We start from the raw sequence: 25,827 nt of genomic DNA on the forward strand, positions 1-25,827 counted from the left end.
CTTGCTAAACCTCGCTAAGTGATGAAATCTGGCAATAACAGCAGCAGGCTATTCACTTGCAGACTAAAACCCATGATGAACCAGGGAATTATAAAAATTCTGAAATAGCATTTTTGTAAGCGCTTTGAGTTACGACTTATTACAAGAATGAAAAGTTCCAAAACAAGTGGTTATAAAATCAACATCCTGGACACCATGCATTTTCTTGCTGATTCATGGGAAATGCTTGAATCAGCCACCATTAGCAACTGCTTCAGAAGAGCAGGCTTTGGTGCTCAGCAAGTTGACAATATTTCCCCAGAAGAATCATTTGAGGACAGTGAACCAACTTCATGTGCTTCTACATGCAGTGCAAAGCAGGGCTATGACGGAGGCTGCAAGCAGCCGGCGTGGGCAGCTGCACAGTGGACAGGGGGGCAGGGGGGAAGACCGCGCACTCACTGGTCGCGCAGCTTCTTGTACTCCTCCGTGTCGCTGTCCTCGCTGTCGGAGGAGTAGCGGGCCCGGGCCTCCTCCTGGCGCGACGAGCTGCCCCCCATCAGCAGGCCGCGGTTGGCGAACATGCCCGCCGCGTTCCCGTAGCCCGTGTACTTCACCATGCGCCACACTGCAACACGGCGCGCCCGCCTCAGCCCCCCGCCGCTCGCCGCGCTCACTGGGGCCGTCCACAGGGACTGAGGGCCCGGGGGCACATCACTGTGTCGGCCCCCCCACCCCATTATTCAACGTACAACTTTTCAAACCCCAGAATTGAAAGAAAATAAAAATTCATTAACTAAATACACTGTAAATTTACGGGCCATAACTATAAAACATGATCAGCGCGTACTGCCTACAACCACGTCACAACTGAACCAGGTCTCCCCTGGTGCCCGGGCCCCGGGGAGTTTGCCCCATCCTGCCCCTTTCTAAAGACGGCCCTGCAGTCCGTTCAGAATCCTTGGGGTGGCTACAAATGGCCGGAGAATTGATTTCAGGAATTTTTTTTTCAGGACTTTTTAAATAAAATTTCTTCCATTATTACTTACAGTTATAGATTTTATTACAAAATCGCAGCAATGCACACAAAAAAATTACCATGGGCGTGCAATATTCTCAATAGGTTTTTTTCGGACTGGTGCCATGAACACCACCACTGCAGGTAGGAAAAAGGGGCATTCAAATAACATTTCAAGGAATTGGCCAAAATAGTCATTTAGTCTTATATGTCGTGTAGTATCACATGTCGTGTAGTATCACATGTTGTGTAGTATCACATGTTACGTAATCTCATATGTCGTGTAGTATCACATGTCGTGTAGTATCACATGTGATGTAGTGTTAAGATGTGATGTACTCTTCCATGTCGTGTAGTTTCACATATCACGTAGTCTCACATGCGATGTAGTCTCACACGCGATGTAGTGTTGGACGGAAGCGGGAAGGGTGCTCACCGCTCTCCTTGCACAGCACGAAGAGCAGGTCGGCGGCCAGGTCGCGCACGTGCGTGGCGGGCGTGGTGAGCAGGCGGCACAGCTTGTTGCGCAGCGCGGGGCCCACCTCGGGCCGCTGGGCAGCGTCCCTGAGGGGCGGCAGCACCCGCGCGCGCAGGAACTTGCGCAGCACGCGCTGGCTGCGCGCGCTCTCCGCCAGCACCGTCAGCACCGGCGACAGCGTCTCGTGCTGCAGCTTCGCGTTCTGCGCGCACAGCCGTCCCCGACACTTCCCGTCATTACGAGTTCCCAACCCACGTGGAGTTGCCGTGAGCTTCGCAAGGATATTTTTTTTTGGGGGGGGGGGGGGGGGGGGGGGGGGGGGGGACTTTAATTGATTAAGTTGTTGAAGAATATCCATCCCCTGGAAAAATAAGCGGGGGCCCGGGGGCCCTCCACCGGAAAAATTTGGGGTTTGAAGGTGCAAAAAGGTGTTTTTTAGGCATTTTACTTTCCTAAATATTGTAATTATAGTTGGTTGCAATGTATAATTCATTTGATCAGATCGGCTCGACTTGTCTCGGCTTTCTGCTATCGGGCGCGCTTCGGTTATCGGACCTGATTTTGATTTTACACACGAAGATCGAATTAAAAAGGTGCTCACATTACCCACGATTGAACTAAATGCACCATGCGCAACATATGGGTTATATCACAGAAATCATATTTTTAGTATAACTACGAAACTAAATATATTATTGGAGGGGACGAAATTGAAGACTTTTATTATTTGGGGGGGACGTGTCCCCCCCATCCCCCCCCCCCACCCCCCGTTGCGACGCCCATGGAGTTGCAACACCTCAGGCCCTTCGGAAATGTCGTGCACGATTGTTGGCACGGCCCGTGCCATATGCAAAACCTCCTAACATTGTGCCTAAACCAATCCACAAAATGTATCATCGTAATAAAGCGATGAAAATAATATCATCAAATGTGTTGAATATGTATAATGTATGCAGAGCAAATTACAATATCACATAATGAACACATACAAACCAAAAAAATCAGAATCACATTCAAATTATTATCAATATATTAATAAATGAAGTAAATGTGAAAAAAAAACTATTATTATTACTTCAGTTAAAACAAAACATCTACTCTGAAAGTACCAAGAACACACACATAGTTTTATATAATATTAAAAATATTCAGTTTCAATAGCAATACGTTTATATCAATTTATGCAAGTAACTTAAGTTTCAATTCATGTCAAATGAAGTATTTAAGTGAGGTACCCTAGAATGCTTGGTAATACTTCAAGATTTAAGTGTGAATTTCTGGGTTACAGCCAAACCTCATTAATATGTATGGGTCATTCCATGAGATTTCAATCAAAAAAAATATTTGGTTGCTGCATGTTTTTTAAATTCTGAATTTTTTTCCATTAATTGGTACATGTTTTGAGAGATCAAAACAAATTTTACAAAAAATTATTTCCTTTAATTTTTGCCTAGGCACATATTTTATGATTGCGGCGTGTGAAAATTTAAGCATTTCAAGCATTTACGAAAAATGCTGTAGCTCCCTCAATTTTTATTATAATAACTTTTTAAAAAAATACATTTTACTCAGCTCCAAATGTTGTTTAATTTTTGTTAGAAGCATTTCTTGCTGTGAAAATTAACATATTTTATGTTATTTTTCAAAGTTCACCAACAAAATTGACATTTTTTCGAACTTTAAGCTTAAAACCTTCCATGAAGGACTTAAAACATTCCAATGATTTCTTGTATGTGTATACATACTATAGAATTAGTATTATGTGGAAGATATGTGAAAAAAAGGGTTGTTTTGAGTCCTTTCTTATTTACAGGCTGTTATAAATAGAATATTTCTGAAATTTGCAATTTTTCAGCGGGATTTTCGTCTATGTGGGATACGTGTGAAAAATTTGAAATTCACACAGAATGTAGTTCTATTGAGGTAATTAACATACATAAAATTTGGTGAGGGTGTTTTGCAAATTAAAATGAAAAATAAAAAAAAAATCCTGAATCATAAAATCTTGTCTCTACTCAGGGGCGTAGGAACCGGGGGGGACGGGGGGGACGTGTCCCCCTGAACTTTTTGGGTGGAGGGGTCTGTCCCCCCCCCCCCCCCCACCAACTTTCTAGACCGTGATATTTTTATTTTATAATATTATTCTGCCCAACTTTATTTTTAATTTCTTCACTCATCAAATTTTTATCTTAAGGAAACAATAATAATAATTTTAACATAGATGTATCCGATGGTTGGATACAAAAACCGCTTAAAAAAGTGCTATTTTGCACTTTTAAAATCAAAATTTTCCGGTGGAGGACCCCCCGGACCCCCCCCCCGTCTTAGTAGGAGGGGAAATGGGTTTACATTAGAGCTGTGCCGATCTACAAATTTTGCCGATACACCGATCTACCGATATGCCGATATGAATTTTTAATATCGGCCGATCCCGGACCGATACGATATAAAATAATTTTAATATTTATGTATACTTATTTTTACATTTAAGTGAATGTTTCAATAGCTAAAATTATTATTAATATAAATGGTATACGTACATACCTCCAACCTTCAATTTTTACTTACACCTGTATCAAAATAAAATAAAAATGTAAAATATAACAGGAGTTGCAAATTTGTTGTGTGTTTAATGTCTGAATATGTATTTATTTATTTATTTTCTAATATGCAAATGTACACAGAATGCTTACAACTTAACATGCAGAAAATCAAGCCTATAACACAAAATAGTCTTCAAGCAGAACATATCTTAAACTAAGCTTTCTTCTTTATTGACAGTTATACTTCTGACATTTAAGGATTTAAAAATGAAAGCAAGACTAGGTCTATTATAGTTGTTTGATAAAACTGTTCATTGAAACGCAGGTTTGTCTTAAGACTAATCAAGGGGAAAAATATGTAGCTGGCAAACACAACTTATTACATAATTAATTTTAAAAAGGCGGCTTTTTGTTTAAGTTTATTTTATTGGCCCTTTAGCTTAATTCACAACTCCCAATATAAAAAAGTCTAACAATAATAAAAAAACATTTTACAAATAATGCATACTAAAGAAAGACTAGCAATGTGTTCTATGCCAATTTTGAATGGTCTAACAATGCACTGCCTTTTACTCTCCTTGTTAATTTTGCATGTTCCTTTTCTAGGTGTTTTCTTAGATTTGTAGTATTGAAACCACATGCTTTTGTTCCACCTCTCAATCTTATAACACCACAAATTGTACATTTAGCTTTGGAATCATCGTCTTCTAAAACTGTAAAGTATTTCCGAATGAATGACATGGTATTCTCACGAATATTTTTTTATTCGGCCTCTCAACACTACAGAAAAATAACAAGCACGTGTGTTACTTAATTGCCAACTTTTAGCATTACCGAAACAAAAAAAAAATTCTAGTAAAAAAATTTCAAGGATGCATTAATTACTGCATTTGTTTATATTTGGATTGTAACGCTGAAGTATCTCGTAAAGTTACAGGCGTCACAATAAATAATAATTTTGAGCAGTTTCGTTGCTTTTAATGTTTTAATAAACAAAACACGTACTTTATTCAAGCGGTACACTAAAAGAAAATCGAAATTTGGTCAATCGATTACGCTTTGAGAGCCATCTGCCTGGAAACGTATTAACTACCTAATGTAGCGACGGGAGAGCCATCTCTCACTCACTTCTCAAACTACTGCCGGTCGACCTGTTGTATGTAACGTAAACAGAAATAAATCTGCGTATTAGTTGGCTTTGGTGAAAATTTATTTTTGGGGATAAGTTAGTTAAACAGACATATGTTTTAAGAAAACTGCCAAAGCATTTTGTATTTTGTAAACACGTTATCTCAGATGTATATATACGGCTTTTATTACCGCGCCCGGTCTTTGTGTACGGACTGCGAGACATCGCCATTTTATGTCGCACGATAAACATGACAAGAAAAAGGAATCGTAATTCAGGGAAACTTATACCGTGTTGCGAAGTTAATTATGAAACATAATTTTAAATAATTATTACATACCTATTCGTGCAATAATTATGGTAAAGTTTATTACAAATCCTCGAAATAATTAAGTAAAACAATTTAACAATAACAATATCTGGGCAAAAACGTACAGTATCGGCAATTTTTTTCTTGTTTTGGTGGATCCTGAATACGATCCGATACACAGAAATATCGGCAATATCGGTACCTGCCGATACGGATCGGCACAGCTCTAGTTTACATGACATCAAAATCATTATTTGTCCCCCCTCCCCCCAACTATTTGAACACAGCTACACCGACGGCCACCGACGAAGGGGAACGAAGCGCTCACCTGCTCGGCCAGGTCCAGGCGGTGGTCGAGGAAGTCGAGCAGCCGGACCACCGCCTCAACGTTGCGTCCCAGGAACTCCGTGGCGGGGTGTCCCTGGGCCGGGCCCCGGGACACGGGCGTGGTCAGCTCCTCGTAGCAGTCCCCGGGGATCGTCACCAGCAGGTTCACAATGTGGCTGGGGACACACACACACTCTTGCGTCCACACCGGGGTCGCGGGGCGAAAACCAAACAACCAGGTTTTTTTTTTAAAGAACCAAACAACTATTTTTTGGGTTTAAACAATGTTTAAGAGGCCGCTCCAGTGTTTCAGGGGCACTACGCAACCCGCGTTAACCTCATAAGATTCAATGCTAATTTTCATTTTGCTTATAACTTATTAACTAATATAGATTTCGAAATGATGCTTGCTTGGTATTCAAGACAACGATGCTCTTATTAAAGCCCCTTTTTTCAAAAATGTGCATAACTTATGGTTTCATACCTAGACAATACACTTATGCATATTAGTAAAGATTAGTATGAAACCATAATTTATGCACGTTTTTGAAGAAAGGGGCTTTGTCTTACATATCAATCAAGCATCATTTCAAAATCTATATTAGTTAATAAGTTTTAAGCAAAATGAAAATAGCATTGAACCTTATGAGGTTAACGCGGGTTGCGTAGTGCCCCTGAAACACTGGAGTGGCCTCTTAAGAAACAAAAAAAAACTTTTTTTTTTGTTCAAATCCAGGTTTTTTTATTACATTATTAATTTTGATTCTCACCATGTTCAATGAAAGCCATACAACATCCCGCTTTCTGCCACTCGTGTCGAACCAGAAAAGTTATAACATCACAGAGAACTCTGACTGGGACTCAACCACAGACAAGGGTATTTCCCCACAGGAGGCGGTCCATAGAATGGGTGATTCCCCGCAGAATATGAATTTACATTACAGTCAGGGATTTCTCACAGAATACGAATTAACTACTTAATATTTTCAATTTTAGAGGAGTATTTTGCTGGGTATGATCTACAACTTATTCAGATAATTTAAATGATATCTTGATTAGTACATAATATTTGTTCCTGTACATCACAAGAAACATTAATGAGAAAACTTTTGTTGTTATTACAGTGGAATTAGACCATTTATTAAAAAAATTAAGATTCTCCATTTATATAATACATTATTTAAATAAACCATTTTGGTTTAAAAAAAAAAAACACTTTTTTTTTTTTTTAATAAAAACCATTGTGGTTTAAATCAGCCAACCCTGGTACATACTTTTGGATGGAGTTAACAACACAAAGCAATAGACAGTTAGCAAAAACGGTGCATGCTTGAAAAGATTTGGGGGTTTGGAATTTTAAAAATTGGTAACATAGATTATGGTTGCATACAAACACAAGCATGGAACGTACACACAAACACAAGCGTGGAACGCACACACAAACACAAGCGTGGAACACACACACAAACACAAGCATGGAACACACACACAAACACAAGCGTGGAACACACACACAAACACAAGCATGGAACACACACACACTAACACAAATGTGGAACGCACACACAAGCACAAGCGTGGAACGCACACACAAACACAAGCATGGAACGCACACAAAAACACGAGCGTGGAAAGCACACACAAGCACGAGCGTGGAACGCACACACAAGCACGAGCGTGGAACGCACACACAAGCACAAGCGTGGAACGCACACACAAACACAAGCGTGGAACGCACACACAAACACAAGCGTGAAACACACACAAACACAAGCATGGAACGCACACACAAGCACAAGCATGGAACACACACACAAAAATGAGCGTGGAACGCACACACAAGCACGAGCGTGGAACGCGCACACAAGCACGAGCGTGGAACGCGCACACAAGCACAAGCGTGGAACGCACACACAAGCACAAGCGTGGAACGCACACACAAGCACTTTAAGCGTGGAACGCACACACAAGCACGAGCGTGGAACGCGCACACAAGCACGAGCGTGGAACGCGCACACAAGCACAAGCGTGGAACGCACACACAAGCACAAGCGTGGAACGCACACACAAACACAAGCGTGGAACGTACACACAAACACAAGCATGGAACCCACACACAAACACAAGAATGGAACGCACACACAAACACAAGCGTGGAACGCACACACAAGCACAAGTGTGGAACGCACACACAAGCACAAGCATGGAACGCACACACAAACACAAGCGTGGAACGCACACACAAGCACAAGCGTGGAACGGGCACACAAGCACAAGCGTGGAACGCACACACAAACACAAGCGTGGAACGTACACACAAACACAAGCATGGAACCCACACACAAACACAAGCATGGAACCCACACACAAACACAAGAATGGAACGCACACGCAAACACAAGCGTGGAACGCACACACAAGCACAAGTGTGGAACGCACACACAAGCACAAGCATGGAACGCACACACAAACACAAGCGTGGAACGTACACACAAACACAAGCATGGAACCCACACACAAACACAAGAATGGAACGCACACACAAACACAAGCGTGGAACGCACACACAAGCACAAGTGTGGAACGCACACACAAGCACAAGCATGGAACGCACACACAAACACAAGCGTGGAACGCACACACAAGCACAAGCGTGGAACGGGCACACAAGCACGAGCACGGGCGCGGAGCGGACACGCACTTGTGCAGCTCCAGCAGGCGGTCGCGGGACGACGCCTCGCACAGCAGCAGGTCGTGCAGGATGGACACCAGGCGCAGGTAGTGGGCCTCCTCCTCCTCGTCCAGGGGCGAGCGGCTGCCCGCCCGCACCGTCAGGTTGAACAGCACCTTGAGCACCTCGCAGGCCAGCGCCACCTGCTCGTCCTGCCACCCCCGGGCACAGAGGAGATAACAACAAGATGCGAAATCAGCTGTGCACACCCGAACTCGCCCTGTTGACACATCGTAGGCTAGCCGCCATTTTTGTGGCAAGTATAATTCTGGCGTTGGTATAGCGTTTTAAACTTTGGGATGCTGCAGAGATCAGTTTTATGAAAATGAATGAGTTTCGTAAACGTTTTGGAGCCACTTGGTGTTCGGCACCAGACTGTTCAAACAACAGTGGTCAACCTGAAAAAAGAAGCTTTTTCAGATTTCCTATAGATGATATACTGTAAGTAAAAATAACGTGTCAACCTAGTACCTATAAGTTCTGCAATGTTGATTCCACAACTTGCAAAGTGTGGCTGTTACTTTCCTTCTTCTATTTGTTATCTTAATTATCAGTAATACTTTAGAGTGTAATGTGGGTTTGTTAACAAATGCAGTAAACGAATATAGGAATTATCGCGATTAAAATTGGCCTAGCGTGTTAAAATAAAATAGCTGCTTATAGACCTATAAGCTATAAGTGGTCGAGTAAAACCATCAGAGTGCTTAAAAACATAAGTGATGGGCTAAAATTTTCATTTATATGTACTTTTTCATGTGGGTACATATAGTGTTGAGTAATGATTTCATTAACATGAAACGTAATCAGTTCGGTTACCTAACCTGAGGTAAACCTAACCAAACATAGTTATTGTAACCTAATAAACCTTATCCCAATGTAATCTAACCTTATCATACTTAACAAATGAGGGTAAATGTTCTGTATTGCGTATCCAGATGTATCCAGATATACCTTTGATCCTGATGGCATGAACCTGTACAACTGAACCTGTGGTACACGATGCTTTTTTTTTAGCAGTGGGGATGAGCGTAGCGCCGACGCATTTTACAGCGCGAAAGCTGATATAAAAAATAAATTATTTGTAAGATAAATTACATCAGGTTTCGCGCTACGCCTCAGCGCTACGTGTCTCTCCCACTGCTAAAAAAATAATAAGCATCATGTACCACAGGGTCAGCTGTACAAGACCATGCCATCAGAATCGTACCATCAGGACCACAGGGTTAACTTGGATACGCAACACGGGACTTTCACCCAAATGAGATTAAGTTAGTTCTTTAGTAAAAACAGGGATATTTTTTTTTTTTCAAGACTTTTGCACGAATAGCTATTCTTGATATTTACTATATAATTTGAATTTATTGCAACAGGTTGACTACCTACTGTCCTAGAACTAGGCCCAATACTTTCCATGCTTTACTCACTTAGGTACGTACCAAAAGAAAGGAATGATTAGTGTGCACGTCATTTGTGGTTTTTTTTTTTTTTTTTAATATTTCTGGAGGATCAAATGCAACAAATTTGATATAGGTCTTCCCACTATTTTTTCTTGTATGCAAATATGGTCATGGATTGTGTGCTGTATAACCTCTGATTTCACGCAAATAAAATATTTCGTAAGTTGCCTATGCAAACACGCCGTCACACACGGACAAATAGGCTCCTCACTTAATTAAACACGCTCTAACACAACAAAAAATCACCGTCTCATAATACTGTACTTCACCACTAGCCAATCTACGCATGAATCGTAACTGAATGCATTCGTTACGTATGGTCCACGCATTAAACCTTAATGGCAAATTGAATATAATTATGTGTCGAGTAGAAATTTTACGGAATAATGATCCATACTTCAGGAAAACGTAGCATTCAACATGTGTTTGTGAGCACCGCACACGCCACAAACATGGCGGCCAACTTTTCGACTGTCTGCTGTCGAGTTCGCCAAGATCAAAGAGACCGCGCCTCTATTTCGTCTCTGATTCACTTATATACTCTGTGCCCCAGGCTCCCTCGCACCCCGGGCATTCCTTACATCTGAGGTCTTAACTCTATACCGCCCTCGCATTTGTTGGTAACACACCATGTTCACTGATTGTGATACAGTGGGTGTACAAGGTCGAATAAGTCTTCATAATTATCATCACTAGCAAATTTTTTACCTCCATTACATATATATATTACACTTTGTAAATATCTGTTGAAAATTGTGACAGATCAACAAATGCATGGGAGGCACAGGGCAAACATTTTTCAAAATAGCCCTTAAATTAACGTAGTAATGAAAAACTGAATAAAATAAATATGAAGTGTGGGTCTGAGCCTTAGTGAAAAGTTTAAAATGTTGTGTGTTATATATTACCATACTCTTACAAGCCTAAATTAATTTTACGTAAAGGATTCCAGTTCGTCCATGCTATCGAAACGTCAAACGAGTACCGCCTGTCACCTTATCCATATGTTCTTTTACGTTCATTCAAGTTAAAAAATCTCGCAGGCTGCAAGGTCACAACAGACGACACCCAGCTAAAAAAACAGGGGTGACAGGAAAGGAACTGGACATGGCTTAAAGTAAAGAACCATTTCAAAATGTGTCGGTAGTGATTCCAGGAAACCTGTGGTGGCCAAAAAATTAAACTCTTTCGAACAAAAATTTAAGCCAACCTGGAACTTAAATTCCAACGTTGGGTTGGATGATTTTTATCAAGACATTTTGATATATACTTTTTCCTGATAAATTATATTTTCCTGACTCTACCTGACCAATTTATATTTTATTAACTTTCCAGGAAGTGGTACTGGGAGATCTATGTTCGGCACGCACAGACCTGCCAACATTCAAATTTTAAAAATCATGAGGTCTTCGATAAAAACTTTCAGGCCCATAAATACAGGTTAGATATAAAAAACAACAAATGAAAATCTTTAAATTTAAGTGACATACCTGTAGGAACATATGATACATGGTCTCTGCTTCAAAATTTATTTCAACAAATTATAGGTTGCAGATTTAATTTAGTTGAACATAATTTAGCGCTGTCGTGTAGTGATCATGCAGGGCCGCAACTAAAAAAGATGTAAAATAACATTCTGCTCGTGTAACACTGAAGTGGTCGGTGCGCGTCACTTGAACTTCGCGCCGCGCGGCGGACTTCGGCCGTGGCATGTGTACTAGCACTATCAGTATTAAGCAAGTATTAATTATATGTGAAAGAATGATGTATTTGTATGATAACCACGTGAGGCCTTTGCCCATGATTAAACGAACTAAGTTAATGTAACTATTTGCTACTTCAACCTTTGCATCCATCCTTGGCTATAATTGTTAGATTACCTCTTTGAAAACCTTTTATTCAGCATAATTTATTCAGTATTTTTAGGATAGTGTTACACGCAGTTGAAGGTTCACGTGAATGTACTTCACCTGTTTACACTGTCCCATGAAGCTCATGGAAGCCTTCAACTGCGCAACTCTGCTATGTTATGTTGACTATTAAAGCGTTTGTTTTTCTCTTTTGTCTTGCATGCACCATGGGGTCACCGGTCACGGGATGGGTGTATCGTCTACGCCGTGACGAGCTGGTTCAAATCCTCTCCGAGGAGGGCGTTTCCTTCGAGGAGGGCGCTACTGTTGCTGTTTTGAGGAGCCTACTCGTCCAGCATGTTCGTAACTCCTGGGAATCAGCTGATGAGGTACCGTCTCGGCAGTTCCCACCCCCTTCTGGCCCCGCCTTGAACTCAAAATTTAATACAAAAATATTTTTTTCTAACCTTAAGCTTCTTCCTCGGCTTGATAGCTGCGAGCCACGAGCTGTTTTGGATTTTTTAAGTGCGGCATCACGTCTTGAAGGGCTGAAATTAGTTAGTGAGGCAGAATTGTTAAAGGCCCTGCTGAGTCTTTGTGGAGCCGCATTTTTGCAATTACTTACTGACGCAATTACTCAGAATCTTTCTTTTGCTCAGTTCAAAAGCTCAGTTTTGCAATTTGCCTGTCCTCCACGTGTGCTTGAGAGCTGTAAACGTGACTTAGTATTTAGGTTTCAATTGCCTAACGAGCCCACTCTTCAGTTCATTAATTCCGTGGCCAATTATGCGGCCGTTCTTAATTTAAATCTCACGGAAACTGAGTTAGTACAAACTATATTAGGGAATGTCTCTCCGCTTGTGCTTCAACATAGCGCCATGCTTAGTCCTCCCACAACTTTGAATGCTTTACGCAAGTGGAGCTCTGAAGTGGAGAATCGCTTGCTCGCTGTTAGAAAATATAAGGAGGAATTCCCCATTTCATCTACATCGCGGTTTTATAAGCCTAAAAACGTAGAATTTCAGCCTGCTGTGAATGTTTATTCTCAGTCTGCTCGTGCTACGCGCGCGCCGCAGCTCGTTGATTGTGCGGCTAGTGTAACCGAGCCCCTTGTCGGCTCCGACCGCGCTACCGACAGGCGCCCCCCTCCCACTAATGCGCCCGGCCTTAAGGCCAGCCGGTCTAGGTGTGCCAACTGCGGAAAGTTCGGTCACGCGGTGTCTGAGTGCACGCAGCCCGCTGTGAGCCGTGATTTACGCAAATGCTTTAGGTGCAACCGCGCAGGGCACTATAGGGATCAGTGTCCGGGAAACGGGCCCCGATCGGGCGTATGAGCGGTCGCCGCGATCGTCGTCAGAGAAAAGCCGCCTTTCATAAATTTTACAATTTTGTTCATGTTAATTTGTTTAGTGATATTGTTCCGGCATTAGTGGATTCCGGAGCCACTCGTTCTTTGTTGAGTGCTGATTTTTTTGATTCCTTATGTAATAAATTACCTGCATTGCAGAGCCGTGTGACTACGTGCCCTGACGTCATTATTTGTGTAGCTAACGGAGAAGTAGTACGCGCTAACATGACAGTTGAGCTTCACATTAAAATTGCCGGATTTTCCTGGAACTGGCATTTTTACATTATTCCTGGTTTGTGTCATTCACTTATCCTTGGTCTGGATTTTCTGGGGAAAACTCGTTGTTTGATTGACGTGGCTAATCAGCATCTTGTTTTTGGCTTTCGCCCTTCATTAAAAATTAAATTAATTCCGCAGAATGCCGCCCCTGAAGTCATGTCTTGTCCTGACATGAGTGACGTGACCTTCAGAGACTCTCTGATTTCGGACGTTTTCAGTCGTTATCCTGACGTAATAAACAGTCGTATAGGTAGGTGTGATGTATTGCCCAATAAGTTTTATTTAAAGGATCGCACGCCTGTTAAGGCCAAAGGCCACAGAGTATCACCCCCTAAACTACAAAAAATGAAGATTATTGTCGATCGCCTCATGGAAGCTGGGGTCATCGCCCCATCTATTTCTGATTTTAGCTCGCCTACTTTTCTAGTTCCTAAAAAGGAGGCTGGAGAATTTCGCTTGGTTCATAACTTCAAATCTTTAAATGATAAGGTCATTCAGGACTCTTACGAATTACCGACGGTAGAGAGCGCTCTACAACACCTAGGAGAGGCAGCCATTTTTTCCGTCATCGATTTGAACGCCAGTTTCCATCAAATCCTCTTGCATCCTGATTGCCGTAAATACACCGCATTTTCTACCCCTTGGGGACAATTTCAGTTCAATAGGGTGCCCATGGGAGTTTCATTTGGTAGTCAGGCCAGGAGCCGCGTGCTGGACCATATTCTTTCTGATTTAAAGTATAAATTTGTCTTTAACTATATTGATGATATTATTGTTTATAGCGCTAGCTTAGAAGAGCACAAACAACATCTAACTCAGGTGTTTGACCGTCTTCGAGCGGCTGGGTTAACTGTTAATCCTGACAAACTTCGTTTGGCCCAGGACCATGTTAAGTTCCTTGGTTACATTATTTCTAAGGGTAAGCTCATTATGGACCCTGACAAGGTTTTACCCATAGTTAATTTTCCGCCCCCTAAAAACGTCAAGGGAATTCAGAGATTCCTAGGCATGACAGGTTACTATGCACGCTTTATACCGGACTATGCTGCGGTCTGTGGTCCGTTGAATAAGCTGCGCAAGAAAAACACAGCCTTTGAATGGGGTGACGCGCAACAGAAAGCCTTTGATAATCTTAAGGCCCTTGTCTCTTCTCCTCCCGTTTTGATCCTTCCGGATTTTCAGCGTAGGTTCGCACTTCAGGTCGATGCGTCTAGTATTGCTCTAGGAGCCGTCCTAGGTCACCTCGAAAATGATAGATTACGTCCCATAGCTTATGCTAGCCGATCGTTGACAGACGGAGAAAGGCGTCTCGGCGTGTATGAGAAGGAGGCGCTTGCATGCTTGTTCGGCGTTGAGAAGTTCGCCTCGTACCTGGACTGTCAGGAATTTGACCTGTACACTGACAATCAGGCACTTAGCTGGTTATTTAACCACCCTAACCAGCTAGGGAAATTAGGGCGCTGGGTGTTACGGCTGTCCCGCTTTAACTTTAAGCTACACCATCTTAAGGGTAGTGACAATGTGGTCGCTGACACGTTGTCACGGATGTTTACCCCTGAGGAGTTTGACACCAGTGCCTTGCCAGTATCTTGTTCTGAGCCGATTAGTGCCGCGGTGTGCAAGGTCTTCCCAGAGTCTTTTCTTAGTATCCGTGATTGTCAGAAGGATGACCCGCTGTGTGTTCGCATACGCAGGGATTTGCATCATGGCACTGTTACGCCCTACGTAGAGGAACAAGGTGTAATTTATTACACAGGGAAATCAGGCAAGCAGAGGAAGGCAGTGGTTCCTGCCTCCCTTCGTCCGATGGTTCTTAAGTACTTTCATGACTCATTGTTGGGTGCTCACTTGGGTATCGAAAAAACGTTCCGCCGCATCAGCGCGCATCTGGCATGGCCCGAACTACGTGCAGACGTGCGTCATCACGTGAGGTCCTGTGTTGACTGCCAGGTTTCTAAACCTCCGCAATGTGCCAAGGTTGGCCTGTATTGTGCGGATCCCCCGGTTGCTCCATGGCACGTTCTGCATATGGATATTTTTGGTCCCCTTACACGCTCCAAAAAGGGAAATATTTGCATTCTAGTGGTTCTGGACATCTTTTCCAAATTTGTGTTACTACTCCCCTTAAAAAATATGAAGGCGACTAGTATTGTTAAAGCCTTAAGAGAGCAAGTGTGGAAATATTTTGGTGCTCCTGCTATGATAACCTGTGATAATGCCCGTTACTTCCGGTCTGTATTATTTAAGGATATGTGTTTTGAATGGGCTATTAAACCCATTTACAGTAGTCCCTATTGCCCCCAGGGTAATCAGTCTGAACGTATAAACAAGGTGCTTAAAGCCACTCTTACTGCTTATTACAGGGATGATCAGTCGTTGTGGGACAGTGACCTTGAATTCATCAACGTGGCGTTTAATTCTGCTGTCCATATGGCGACAGGGTTTCCCCCTTCCATCCCCTTCATGGGCCGTGAGTTGACCCATCCTTTGCTTAACTCCTGGGGACTGCCGCCTCTGGAACTCGCCTCTGACAGTGATTCCCTGGAGGCCATGCTTGACGATGTGAGTTGTAATCTTAAGAAGGCCCGCGAGGCTGTAGCCGCCTCTTATAATGCTACGCGGAGACCACATGGTTTTGCTGTTAATGACTTGGTTCTCTTAAAGAATTTTAAATTGCCAAAACTGGCTGATAATGTTAATTCAAAATTGATTTCTGCTTTTGTTGGGCCATTTGTGATTGATAGATTTTTGGGAGACAACACGGTCCTATTGCGTAACCCTTCTGGTTCTAGAAAATATAAAAAGGCCCATGTGGGTCAATTAAAGAAATTTCATCAATAATTTTTTTTTCCTTTTTTTGGACTTAGTTTTTTTTGTTGTTGTTTGGGTGTTCGTGTTTCCTTCTCTTTTTTTTTTTCCTTTCCTCCCACCGATGCTCCCGCCACGCCCAGAAGAGGACTTCGCGCCGCAGCGCACCCGACGCTCCTCGCCCTGCCCGAGATAGCGTGACCGCAGCCGCCCGCCGGGTTCGTCGTGTCTGCGAGGTCACTTGCTTGCTGGGACGTTGGTCGCCGTCACGTCACCGATGAGGAGCGGTGGCATGGAGTCGCCGCCGTCTCCTGCCCGTGTGGGGCCGTGACGCGTGCGGAGACTGACTCTTCTGCAGCGGCCGCTTCGGATGGCCCTGCCTGCCAGGCGCCGAGCGTGGGCAGGCGGTGGGGACGCCCGCCGTTCTTGCCCTGGTGTCGCGCTGGGGGAAGGCATGCTGTTCCTGCTACTCTGGGATGAAGAAGATGCTGTTCGAAATTGAATTTATTAGGGACGTCCCGTACTCTAAACTTTCTCTTCAACGCTGAAGAGTCTTTATTTCAGTGGAAACGCTGAAGAGTCTTTATTTCAGTGGAAACGCTGAAGACTCTTTATTTCTGTGGATACACTGATAATCCTTACTTGGTGTCCTACACGGAAACTATGCCAGTCATGAACTCACTTCAAGAAATTGTTATTTAGAAACATTGGTTGTATTTGTATACACATAGACATGTGTTGAACTCACTTCAAGAAATTGTTATTTAGAAACATTGGTTGTATTTGTATACACATAGACATGTGTTGGACTCACTTCAAGAAATTGCTAGTTAGAAACATTGTTTGTATTCGTATACACAGAGAAATGTGTTGAACTCACTTCAAGAAATCGTCAGTTAGATACACTTTTGTTATTATACACACATAGAATTGTGTTGACTTGACATTTGAGTTACTTCAAGAGTGTTGTGACCGGACCTGCAGTTCCTCGAGTCCTTGTGACTTGGTTGGCGAGGCTCGCGGTTGCGTTCGTCAAGGGTGGGGGAGTTGAAGTGGTCGGTGCGCGTCACTTGAACTTCGCGCCGCGCGGCGGACTTCGGCGCTCCTTCCCTTCCTACCTTCCCCCCCCCCTCTCTGCGTCCAGTGCTGTGTTTTGTCTTCCCCTCGTGAGGTGTCCGCGCATGCGCGTGGCGCCCTCTTGCTTAATTAAAACTAGGTGTAATGCCTTGAAGGCTCTTCTTGTTCGTTAGCAGTCAGTCGGTGCTGGTCGTGAATTAAGCATGTAGTCAGAAACTTGCTTTAGAGAGAGTGTGTGACAGCGGGGAGAATGCACGTAAGTGTTGTAAGGTGGTGACCCTTACAGTAATGTAAACGGTACTTGGTAATAGCTGTATTATAAATTCCATTTCGGCCGTCACCGTCTAAATTCAATTTGGCATTTATTGTTTTCCTTGATCGTTTTTGTATTAATACCATGCATAGTTTGTTTGACGTCTCTCCCCGTCTGGTCTACAGTCTTCGTTAGGACTTGTTTTTTCGTAATGAATTTAATGTATTAATTTGTAAATTTTCCTTTTATATCATGCCTTATCATGCTTTACAGTAAGCTTATACCGCCTAGTGTAGGTTAGGCCGCGGTCGCCTGCATGTTCATTTGACGTTTTTGTATTCTCTAATGAGGCATGTTAGTGTTCATTATCCTTGTGTGTAAGCGTTAATACTTAATTGTAAAATTTCTTTCAAGTATTTATCAAGTTAATATTATGTATTCTATCAAGCATTTAATCCTAAAGAAAATATAGATATGCGTTCACGTATTTTGCCGTGGCATGTGTACTAGCACTATCAGTATTAAGCAAGTATTAATTATATGTGAAAGAATGATGTATTTGTATGATAACCACGTGAGGCCTTTGCCCATGATTAAACGAACTAAGTTAATGTAACTATTTGCTACTTCAACCTTTGCATCCATCCTTGGCTATAATTGTTAGATTACCTCTTTGAAAACCTTTTATTCAGCATAATTTATTCAGTATTTTTAGGATAGTGTTACACGCAGTTGAAGGTTCACGTGAATGTACTTCACCTGTTTACACTGTCCCATGAAGCTCATGGAAGCCTTCAACACTATTATCACTGTTCACAGCAAAATTAATTTTTTTATTGGAAGCAATACACTTCACGTGTTAGTTGTGTTTTTTTTTGTAGTGACATGTTTCACAATGTCTCCTCTTCCACTATGTGAGATAGAAAATTCAGCACGGCACACGCTACAAAACGCAAAATTGCTTCCTTTACGTGACTCGAGTATCGATGGAAACTCGTTACTGTAAGCTTTCGTAAAACTTGTTTTGTAACTTTTACAAACAAAATCTCGGGGCCCCAAAAAATCGTGAGGAAACACTATTTTGGCGTGAGGGCGTGAGATGGACCTTAAAATCGTGAGAGTTGGCAGGTCCGCACGCGGTATTTGCGAACGTACGGAGAGGGCGGGGTGGGCGTCGGCGCAGGCAGCCCCGTCGCCCGCGGCCTCCTTCAGCACCAGGTCCAGGGTCTCCATGAGGTACGTGAGGCCGTGGAACTCCTCGCGCAGCGCGGGGCGCACGCGGGGGCACAGCGCCGTCAGGATGAACAGCAGCTTCATGTCGAAGAACTTGACCTCGTGGGGGAGGCCCGGCTCGCGGTAGGTTCGCAGCCGCAGCACCAGGCCCTCCACGGCGTGGTTCCGCGCGCAGAGAGCCTGCGCCACGCTGCTGTTGAACACTAGGTTGCACAGCGACTTCTGCGCCTCCACCATCACTGCAACAGCCACGTGCACGGGTCACAACCACCCAGGACAATTTTCTGAATCGAGACTTCTCTGGGTGTCATGAGGGTGTAATTTGGGAAGCCTTCACTTTCACAGACGAGAGAGCCACACCCGAAGTTCCCCCAAGTTCATGCTCGCTTCCCCCCCCCCCCCCCCCCCCCATCACGTTCTATCTCATTGCATGAACCGGTGCAGCATTAAATTTCGCGGTCGATTAAGGATAGGTCAGCTACATTATAAGTACTTTAAAACCATTGTGGATGGTTTGGTTACGTTAGGTTAAGTATGGCTACGTTAAAAATACTGTTGAAATCATTTTATGGTTGCTTAGCAAATAACCTTTTTAATGTGCAGCCATCCAGGGATAGGAAACCGTTTACATTATTTCATAGTATCTTTGATGTAGCTAACCTAACCTATTTGACCATTAGTTATCATGAGTTACAATGAACGAACGAAAAAAAAAAAAAAAACAATGAAGATGCACGATCGGGCGTTTGGCTCTCTCGTCTGTGAAAAGAAGGCTTCCCGTATAATTTCAAGACAGAATTTTAATGCAAACAATTTTGTGAGACATTGCTGTGGAATGTTTATGACGCAAATTGGCAAATAATAGGTACATGGCCAAAAAGAGTGCACACTAAACTATATACATTGCTGGGTTCGTTTTCATTCTCTTTGTGTGATGATTCGTTCCCAGCAAAAAAGAAATACAAGCGAGAGAGATAGATGAACGAAACAATAAGTCAGAGAGTGTGCACATGCAGTTTTTTTTTCTTCAGAAAATAGATATAGGTATCCTATACAGTCAGCTGTGCGTGCCTTGAATTTTATATTTGTTACCGGCAGGTTTATGTTCCTCCTTGTTCAACCAGCAGCGTAGAGAGCGCTGTAGAGACAGTCCCTGCATTTCCCGCATACATAGCACTACCTGTTATGAATGTCATATTTCGTTCAGAGATTTGGAGTGTTCTAAATGGCAGAACTTTTTGAAGAAAAAGTACCACGCACAGTTTTTTCTTTACAGTTTGAGTATTCCAAAGGAAAGTAATATTTATTGTTAACTAATCATTATTGATTAACCAATAATTATTGATATCCTGAGCAGTTATTTTGCAGTACATAATAATTTTTAATTCATGTTTATTTATAAAATTGTCTTCTTTCTCCCTTTCTCTCTGTCTGCTGTTTTACCCTTTACGATATATTTATGAGACAAGGTTTCAATTACCAAAGAAGTTTCACTTTTATCACATGTACTATTTTTTTCTTAATTTATTTTTGTTTGCTGCTGTGTGAACACTGAGGACGGACATGCCCACTGCAGGTTCAGACAGCCTCATACTTCACTGGCCAGCGGTTTCAGTGTTCATCAGCTATTGTTCTGATAATGCTGACAAGTGCATGTCTAGGTGGATCAGCACTGAGATCACTGAACTACCATTGTTCTGCAGAAGCTGTGTAGTCAGTGGGATTTGGTGTGCAATCCAGTTACTGTTAACTACAAAACATATTTTTTTTAGGAGTCCCTGAAATATAGAGCATCTCGCATCCTAGTTTGGCATAAAGCGACATACATACTCATTCCTTCAGAACAAAAAAGATATTTTTCACTAAAAAATTGTATTATCGAAGAAACTGTAAGAAACAACTAAAACACAATCTATTCAAGCATTTAAAATTAATTACGATATAATATTAGGAAAATAAAACCAACAACTAAAGCATTTGTTTTTTTTTTAATGTCAAAGATCAATGCATAGCGTTCCTAAATGACTGACAAAGCAGACGTACTCCGCTATTGCCGACTATTATTGATATTTCGTCAGAGTTAACGGAACAGCTGTTGAAGCGATTGTTCACAGACGCTCGGGGAGGACGGGCTCTGCCAGGCCACTCACCTTCGTACTGGGTGGGCGACTTGTTGATCTGCGTGAGGGCCTCCTCCTGGGACACCAGGCCGGCCAGGCGCAGCAGGGAGTCCAGCCACTCAGGGCACACCAGCTCGTTGAGCTCCGCCTTCTCCCGGCTGCGACCACGCCACACGAACGACACCACGTTACCACATCGCGCAGATTCTCCCTGCCCTTGTGGACTGCACAGTTTTCCCTCCAACCGATCACTATTCGTCTCATCCACACCAGTGTTCCCCACTGCGGGTCTAGACACAGTACTATGCTGAAAAACGTTTCTGACTAGGCCTCAAACCATAATTAAAGAGTCCAAAATATATTTTTTTTCCCTCCGTGGTTTGTTTTATGCATATATGTATTTAAAATTGTTTTTTTTCTTGGTTAATAGCCTGCAACCAATTTAACTAAACCAAACAGTAGACAATCAGTATTTTAAATACTTAATGTTTATTTGTTAAACTATTTTATTATCTGTTTTTTAATACTGTAACATTAATGAGCCTTAACCAAATTAATTAACAGAACTCGCACAGTCGAAAACAAATTATCTGCAGCTACTACAAGAACATTTTTTGTAAGGAAAGAAGACTTGGTTGTATCTATAGCAGGGTTGATAAAAAAAAAATTAAAAAACCAAGCAACCAGCTTTTTTTTATTGCATTGGTTACTACGGTTTTCAGCATGTTCTAATGAGAGCCATACAACATCCCACTTTCTGCCACTCTTATTGAACCAAAACAGATACAAGATCAAAGAACTTAAGTCCAGCAAATCTGCACATCTGACAGAGACTTAACCACAGAAAGGGTAGTACCACACACGAAGAGGATTATCCATAGAATGGGGATTTACAGTAGTCAGGGATTTCCCACAGAATAGGAAATTGTTTTTAGTAATAAAATTATTTAGGCCCTATATCTTCTTTATTTTTTTAACACTTGACTACAATTCACTAATTAATGTAGAGGAGTGTTTAGTGTTTAGTTTACAATTTATTCAGATAATTTAAATGATAATATCTTGATAATTATGTAAGTTTTTGTTCAAGTAAATCACAAAAAAAAAAATAAATAAATAAAAAAAAATAAAAATAAAAAAAAATTTTGAGCAAACTTTTGTTGTTATTACAGTGGAATTAGACCTTTCATTAAAAAATTGATTCAATGAGCCATAAACTGGCGTAAATGGAAGGGGGGTAAATTCCCCCCTCCCCCCACAACTAAAGAAAGTTCTATAATTTCCACCAACAAAAGAAAATAATTTGAAAGGGAAAAAAATCCCCAGGCAAAGTGGTTCTATCCCCCATCTCCGCCCATGCTCTTGTCTGTGGACCAACCTCAGCATCCTGATGCAGGCCAGGCAGTTCTTCCTACACTCTGCGTCCTCCGTCTTGCGCAGCCGAGCGAACAGCAGCGTCCACAGGGCGCGGCGACGGTCCCCGTGGCTCAGCTCCGGGAACGTGAACGACTGGCCGTTCTGGGGGAACGTCAACTTGAACAACTCAAGGCCAGTTTTCTTTCATTGTGTAGCATTTGCACCGTTATTAATCAAAATAGTTGCTAATAAGAAATTTATATAAATAAAATTGTAAATGTTTGTTCGTTCAAAAATCTTACACCTCTGAAAGTTCTTCACTGTTTGCTTTGAAATTTTGATACAACGTTGCATTCAAATACGTGCGTGTTTTATATACTTATGTCACATCCGTGACAGGTAAAAAAATATATATATATATATATATATATATATATATATATATATATATATATATATATATATATATATATATATATATATATATATATATATGAATAAAAGTGTGTTCATGTTCTGTTTTGTTACGATAAAGATATAGATAGGAAAATATAGACATAGGGAAATAGAGATATGGAGAGGAGATATACAGTAATATAGATATATATAGATAAACAGAGCAAGGGATGTATGTATATGTATATATACACACATATATGGATATAAATAGATTTGTGTATATGTTTATATACACACATATATGTATATATATAGATTTAGAGATAGATAGGGAGATAGATTGAGATATAAATAGAAACATAGATAGAGTGATATGGATAGATATATAGAATATAGAGAGATAAAAAAGAGACTTTTGTTTATGTGTAACTACTTCAAACAAATTTTAAAAAAATTGAAAGAGGCATAGCAACGCATGCCGAGCATTAGCTAGTAATTTAATATAAAATACTGGTCTTATGTGCTTACATTTTGATTTAATATAATACGGTTTAATGACACATGGTCATGCACAGCGGGCTTCAAACTACTTGGTACTGACTCCGGTGCTCATGGATCTGAGTCATACCGAGGTGTTGGGATCGAACCCCAATCCTCGTGTTTGCTGCCACTGGCACCGAGAAATTCACGTGCCCACCCACGCAATCTGTTCTAAATGGCAGAAAATTCATAATTATGCCAAACACACACGATCAGTCTAAACTGTCAGTTCAGACTCATCAGTAGGAACTAAACAGTTGGCACTGCCATGTGTATGTGCAAGGACGGTGGACTGATCATTCGGAACTGACGGACTGACAAAATGATGGCTTTCAATCAAATTGGACAGTGGGCTCCAGAACTGCTGTGTGTGGAAACAGCGTTTTGCCAGTCCATAAACAGTCAGTCCATCAGCTGAGTGTCGTAGCAGACATCTTTGTATATGCTCTTTGGTTACTTTGCTATTTTTTATTTTTAACTAAACGGGAAACTGCACTCAAACATAGAAAGTGTCTTCCATATTCTACAAAGAAAAATAATACACCCAACAGCAACAGCAACAACAAGACTGATCGTGTGTGGGTAAGGCTTCAGTTCAGTCCAAATGTCAATTTGGATTGTTCAATCCAAACTGAACACCTAGAATGAACGTATGCTCAGAAGGCCTCAATTCAATCCCAACTTTCACTTCAGGCTTAGCCGCTGAGTAGTCTGAACTGGAAGCTGGTCTTATCGTGTGTCGAGAGCCTTTAGCTCTCTTGTGTATAGTTTTCTAGAAAATATATTTATGGTAATTTTAAAAATATTTCATCATCATCTTACGTCGCGGCTTATCCGCAAAGTAAAAATAAAATGACGAAAATACCATTTTCCAACACTAGAGACGTTCCTGTATTCATCCTGAAAACAGCGTTAATAAATTCCAACTAGTTTCTGTGAAATCCCAGTTGTTTGGTCGCTGCCATAAATTGTTTACCCATGTCAGTGTGTGGTTTGTTTTGAAGAACTTCAAATAAAATATTGTGAATGGTCAATTAGGTGAGGCGAGCTACTTTAAAAATACTTTCAAACATTGTGGACGGTTGGTTGGGTAAGTATAGCTCCATTAAAAATACTATAAAATATTTCTTATGGCTGCTTAGGAATTATGAATTTAAGATGTACCTAGCTATTCTGACAACTAACTGGTCACATAAATTTACAGTATTTTTAATGTAGCTATACTAATCCAACCAACCGTCCTCAATAACTTAAAGTATTTTTAACGTCGCTAACCTAAAAATAACACAATTTTATAATGTAGTTTTTTATGTAGTAATACTAACACAACCAACCATTCTCAACATTTAAATGTAATTTTTACGTCGCTCACGTAACCTATGAATCGTTCGTGATTCAAAACACTACTTGGAAAAAAAAAAAAAAAAAAACCTTGCTTAATTCAATGATATTTCGGCCAAAAAAACAAACATAACAGAAAATATAAACATTAACAGTTCTCTAGAACTGCAATACGCCGTCATATTAACTACTTTTATTATACAAGGATACCGTTGATTAAAGTTCTCAAAAATACACTAACCGGCAAAGGGAAATAAATAATGGTGGCGGCAACGGCAATGCACAGATATTGAAATGTGACCTAAAAACTAGGATTTCTCAGAAACAAGAAGGAATTTATTCAGGGCAAATACAGGAACGTCTCTGGTGTCGGAAAATGGTATTTTCGTTAATTTAAATTTTAATTTGCGGAAAAGCCGCGACGTAAGATATTTACCTTTTTAAATATACAGTTCAAATTATTTTTCCACCCAAAGTAATGACGTGGCCCATTTAACTCATGCACATGGTGCCAAAGCCTCTCTCCGGGTCAAATGCCGCCGGCCAAGCAAGCCTTTGACACATGCAAACATCCAAACGTTTTCCAGAGCCCAGTCTACCTACTGCTAACTGCTACTGACTATCAAGGCAAAAATGTAACTTAATATTAGTAAATATTTTTGTCACCGTGCTTACTTTTGTGATAAACCTTCGGGTTGCTTCCACCGCCTCTTCAGTTGTACCCGTCTCAAGACGCAACAAGTCGGAATCATCCATTTATACAAATTGTGATGTTTCTGCTCTAACACTAAAAACACGTTACACACAAATTAAATCATAGGCCTTAATTCATGTCACAAGTTATTATTCTTTACGTAGGCTTACATTTATGATGCTTATTTTGATTTCGTTTAATGATTGACAGTACAAATACCAACATAAAGACCAAAAACTGAGTATTTATTTATGGTTGTTCCATGTAAGAATATAAACCATTTATATAATATTTATATCAAATCTTCTAAATTTTTTAAACTAAATAATTTAAAGACTATAATTATATAACTAAAAATAATTTCACAATAAATGTTTTATATATTTGTAGGTTTGTATGCAGTGGAAGGGGATCGAAGTATATCATAGATTAGAAAGAATATACAATCACATCGTAAAACTGAAAATGTGAAAACATAATAATAACAAGAAAGAACTATAAAGATAAAAAATATATTCAGTGGGCGAATAATGAAAGTATATAAAGAAATAAAAATA

General features: G+C 41.2%; 1 protein-coding gene across 1 annotated transcript in view; it reads right to left on the bottom strand.

Moving 5' to 3' along the window:
* The window catches only part of LOC134538963 (synembryn-A), a 28,016-nt gene extending 2,518 nt beyond the window's left edge, over nt 1-25,498 (bottom strand). The window contains exons 1-8 of the mRNA XM_063380596.1: nt 25,252-25,498; nt 22,319-22,458; nt 20,971-21,098; nt 18,743-19,059; nt 8,486-8,667; nt 5,786-5,960; nt 1,434-1,677; nt 442-607 (exon numbers count right to left, since the gene is read on the bottom strand). Coding sequence (XP_063236666.1) covers nt 442-607; nt 1,434-1,677; nt 5,786-5,960; nt 8,486-8,667; nt 18,743-19,059; nt 20,971-21,098; nt 22,319-22,458; nt 25,252-25,332 — 1,433 coding nt within the window. The 5' untranslated portion in view covers nt 25,333-25,498. The remainder of the gene's footprint in view (nt 1-441; nt 608-1,433; nt 1,678-5,785; nt 5,961-8,485; nt 8,668-18,742; nt 19,060-20,970; nt 21,099-22,318; nt 22,459-25,251) is intronic.
* Nucleotides 25,499-25,827: the final 329 nt, after the last annotated feature.

This window comes from Bacillus rossius, chromosome 14 (genome assembly GCF_032445375.1).
Source record: "Bacillus rossius redtenbacheri isolate Brsri chromosome 14, Brsri_v3, whole genome shotgun sequence".
Lineage (NCBI taxonomy): Eukaryota > Metazoa > Arthropoda > Insecta > Phasmatodea > Bacillidae > Bacillus > Bacillus rossius.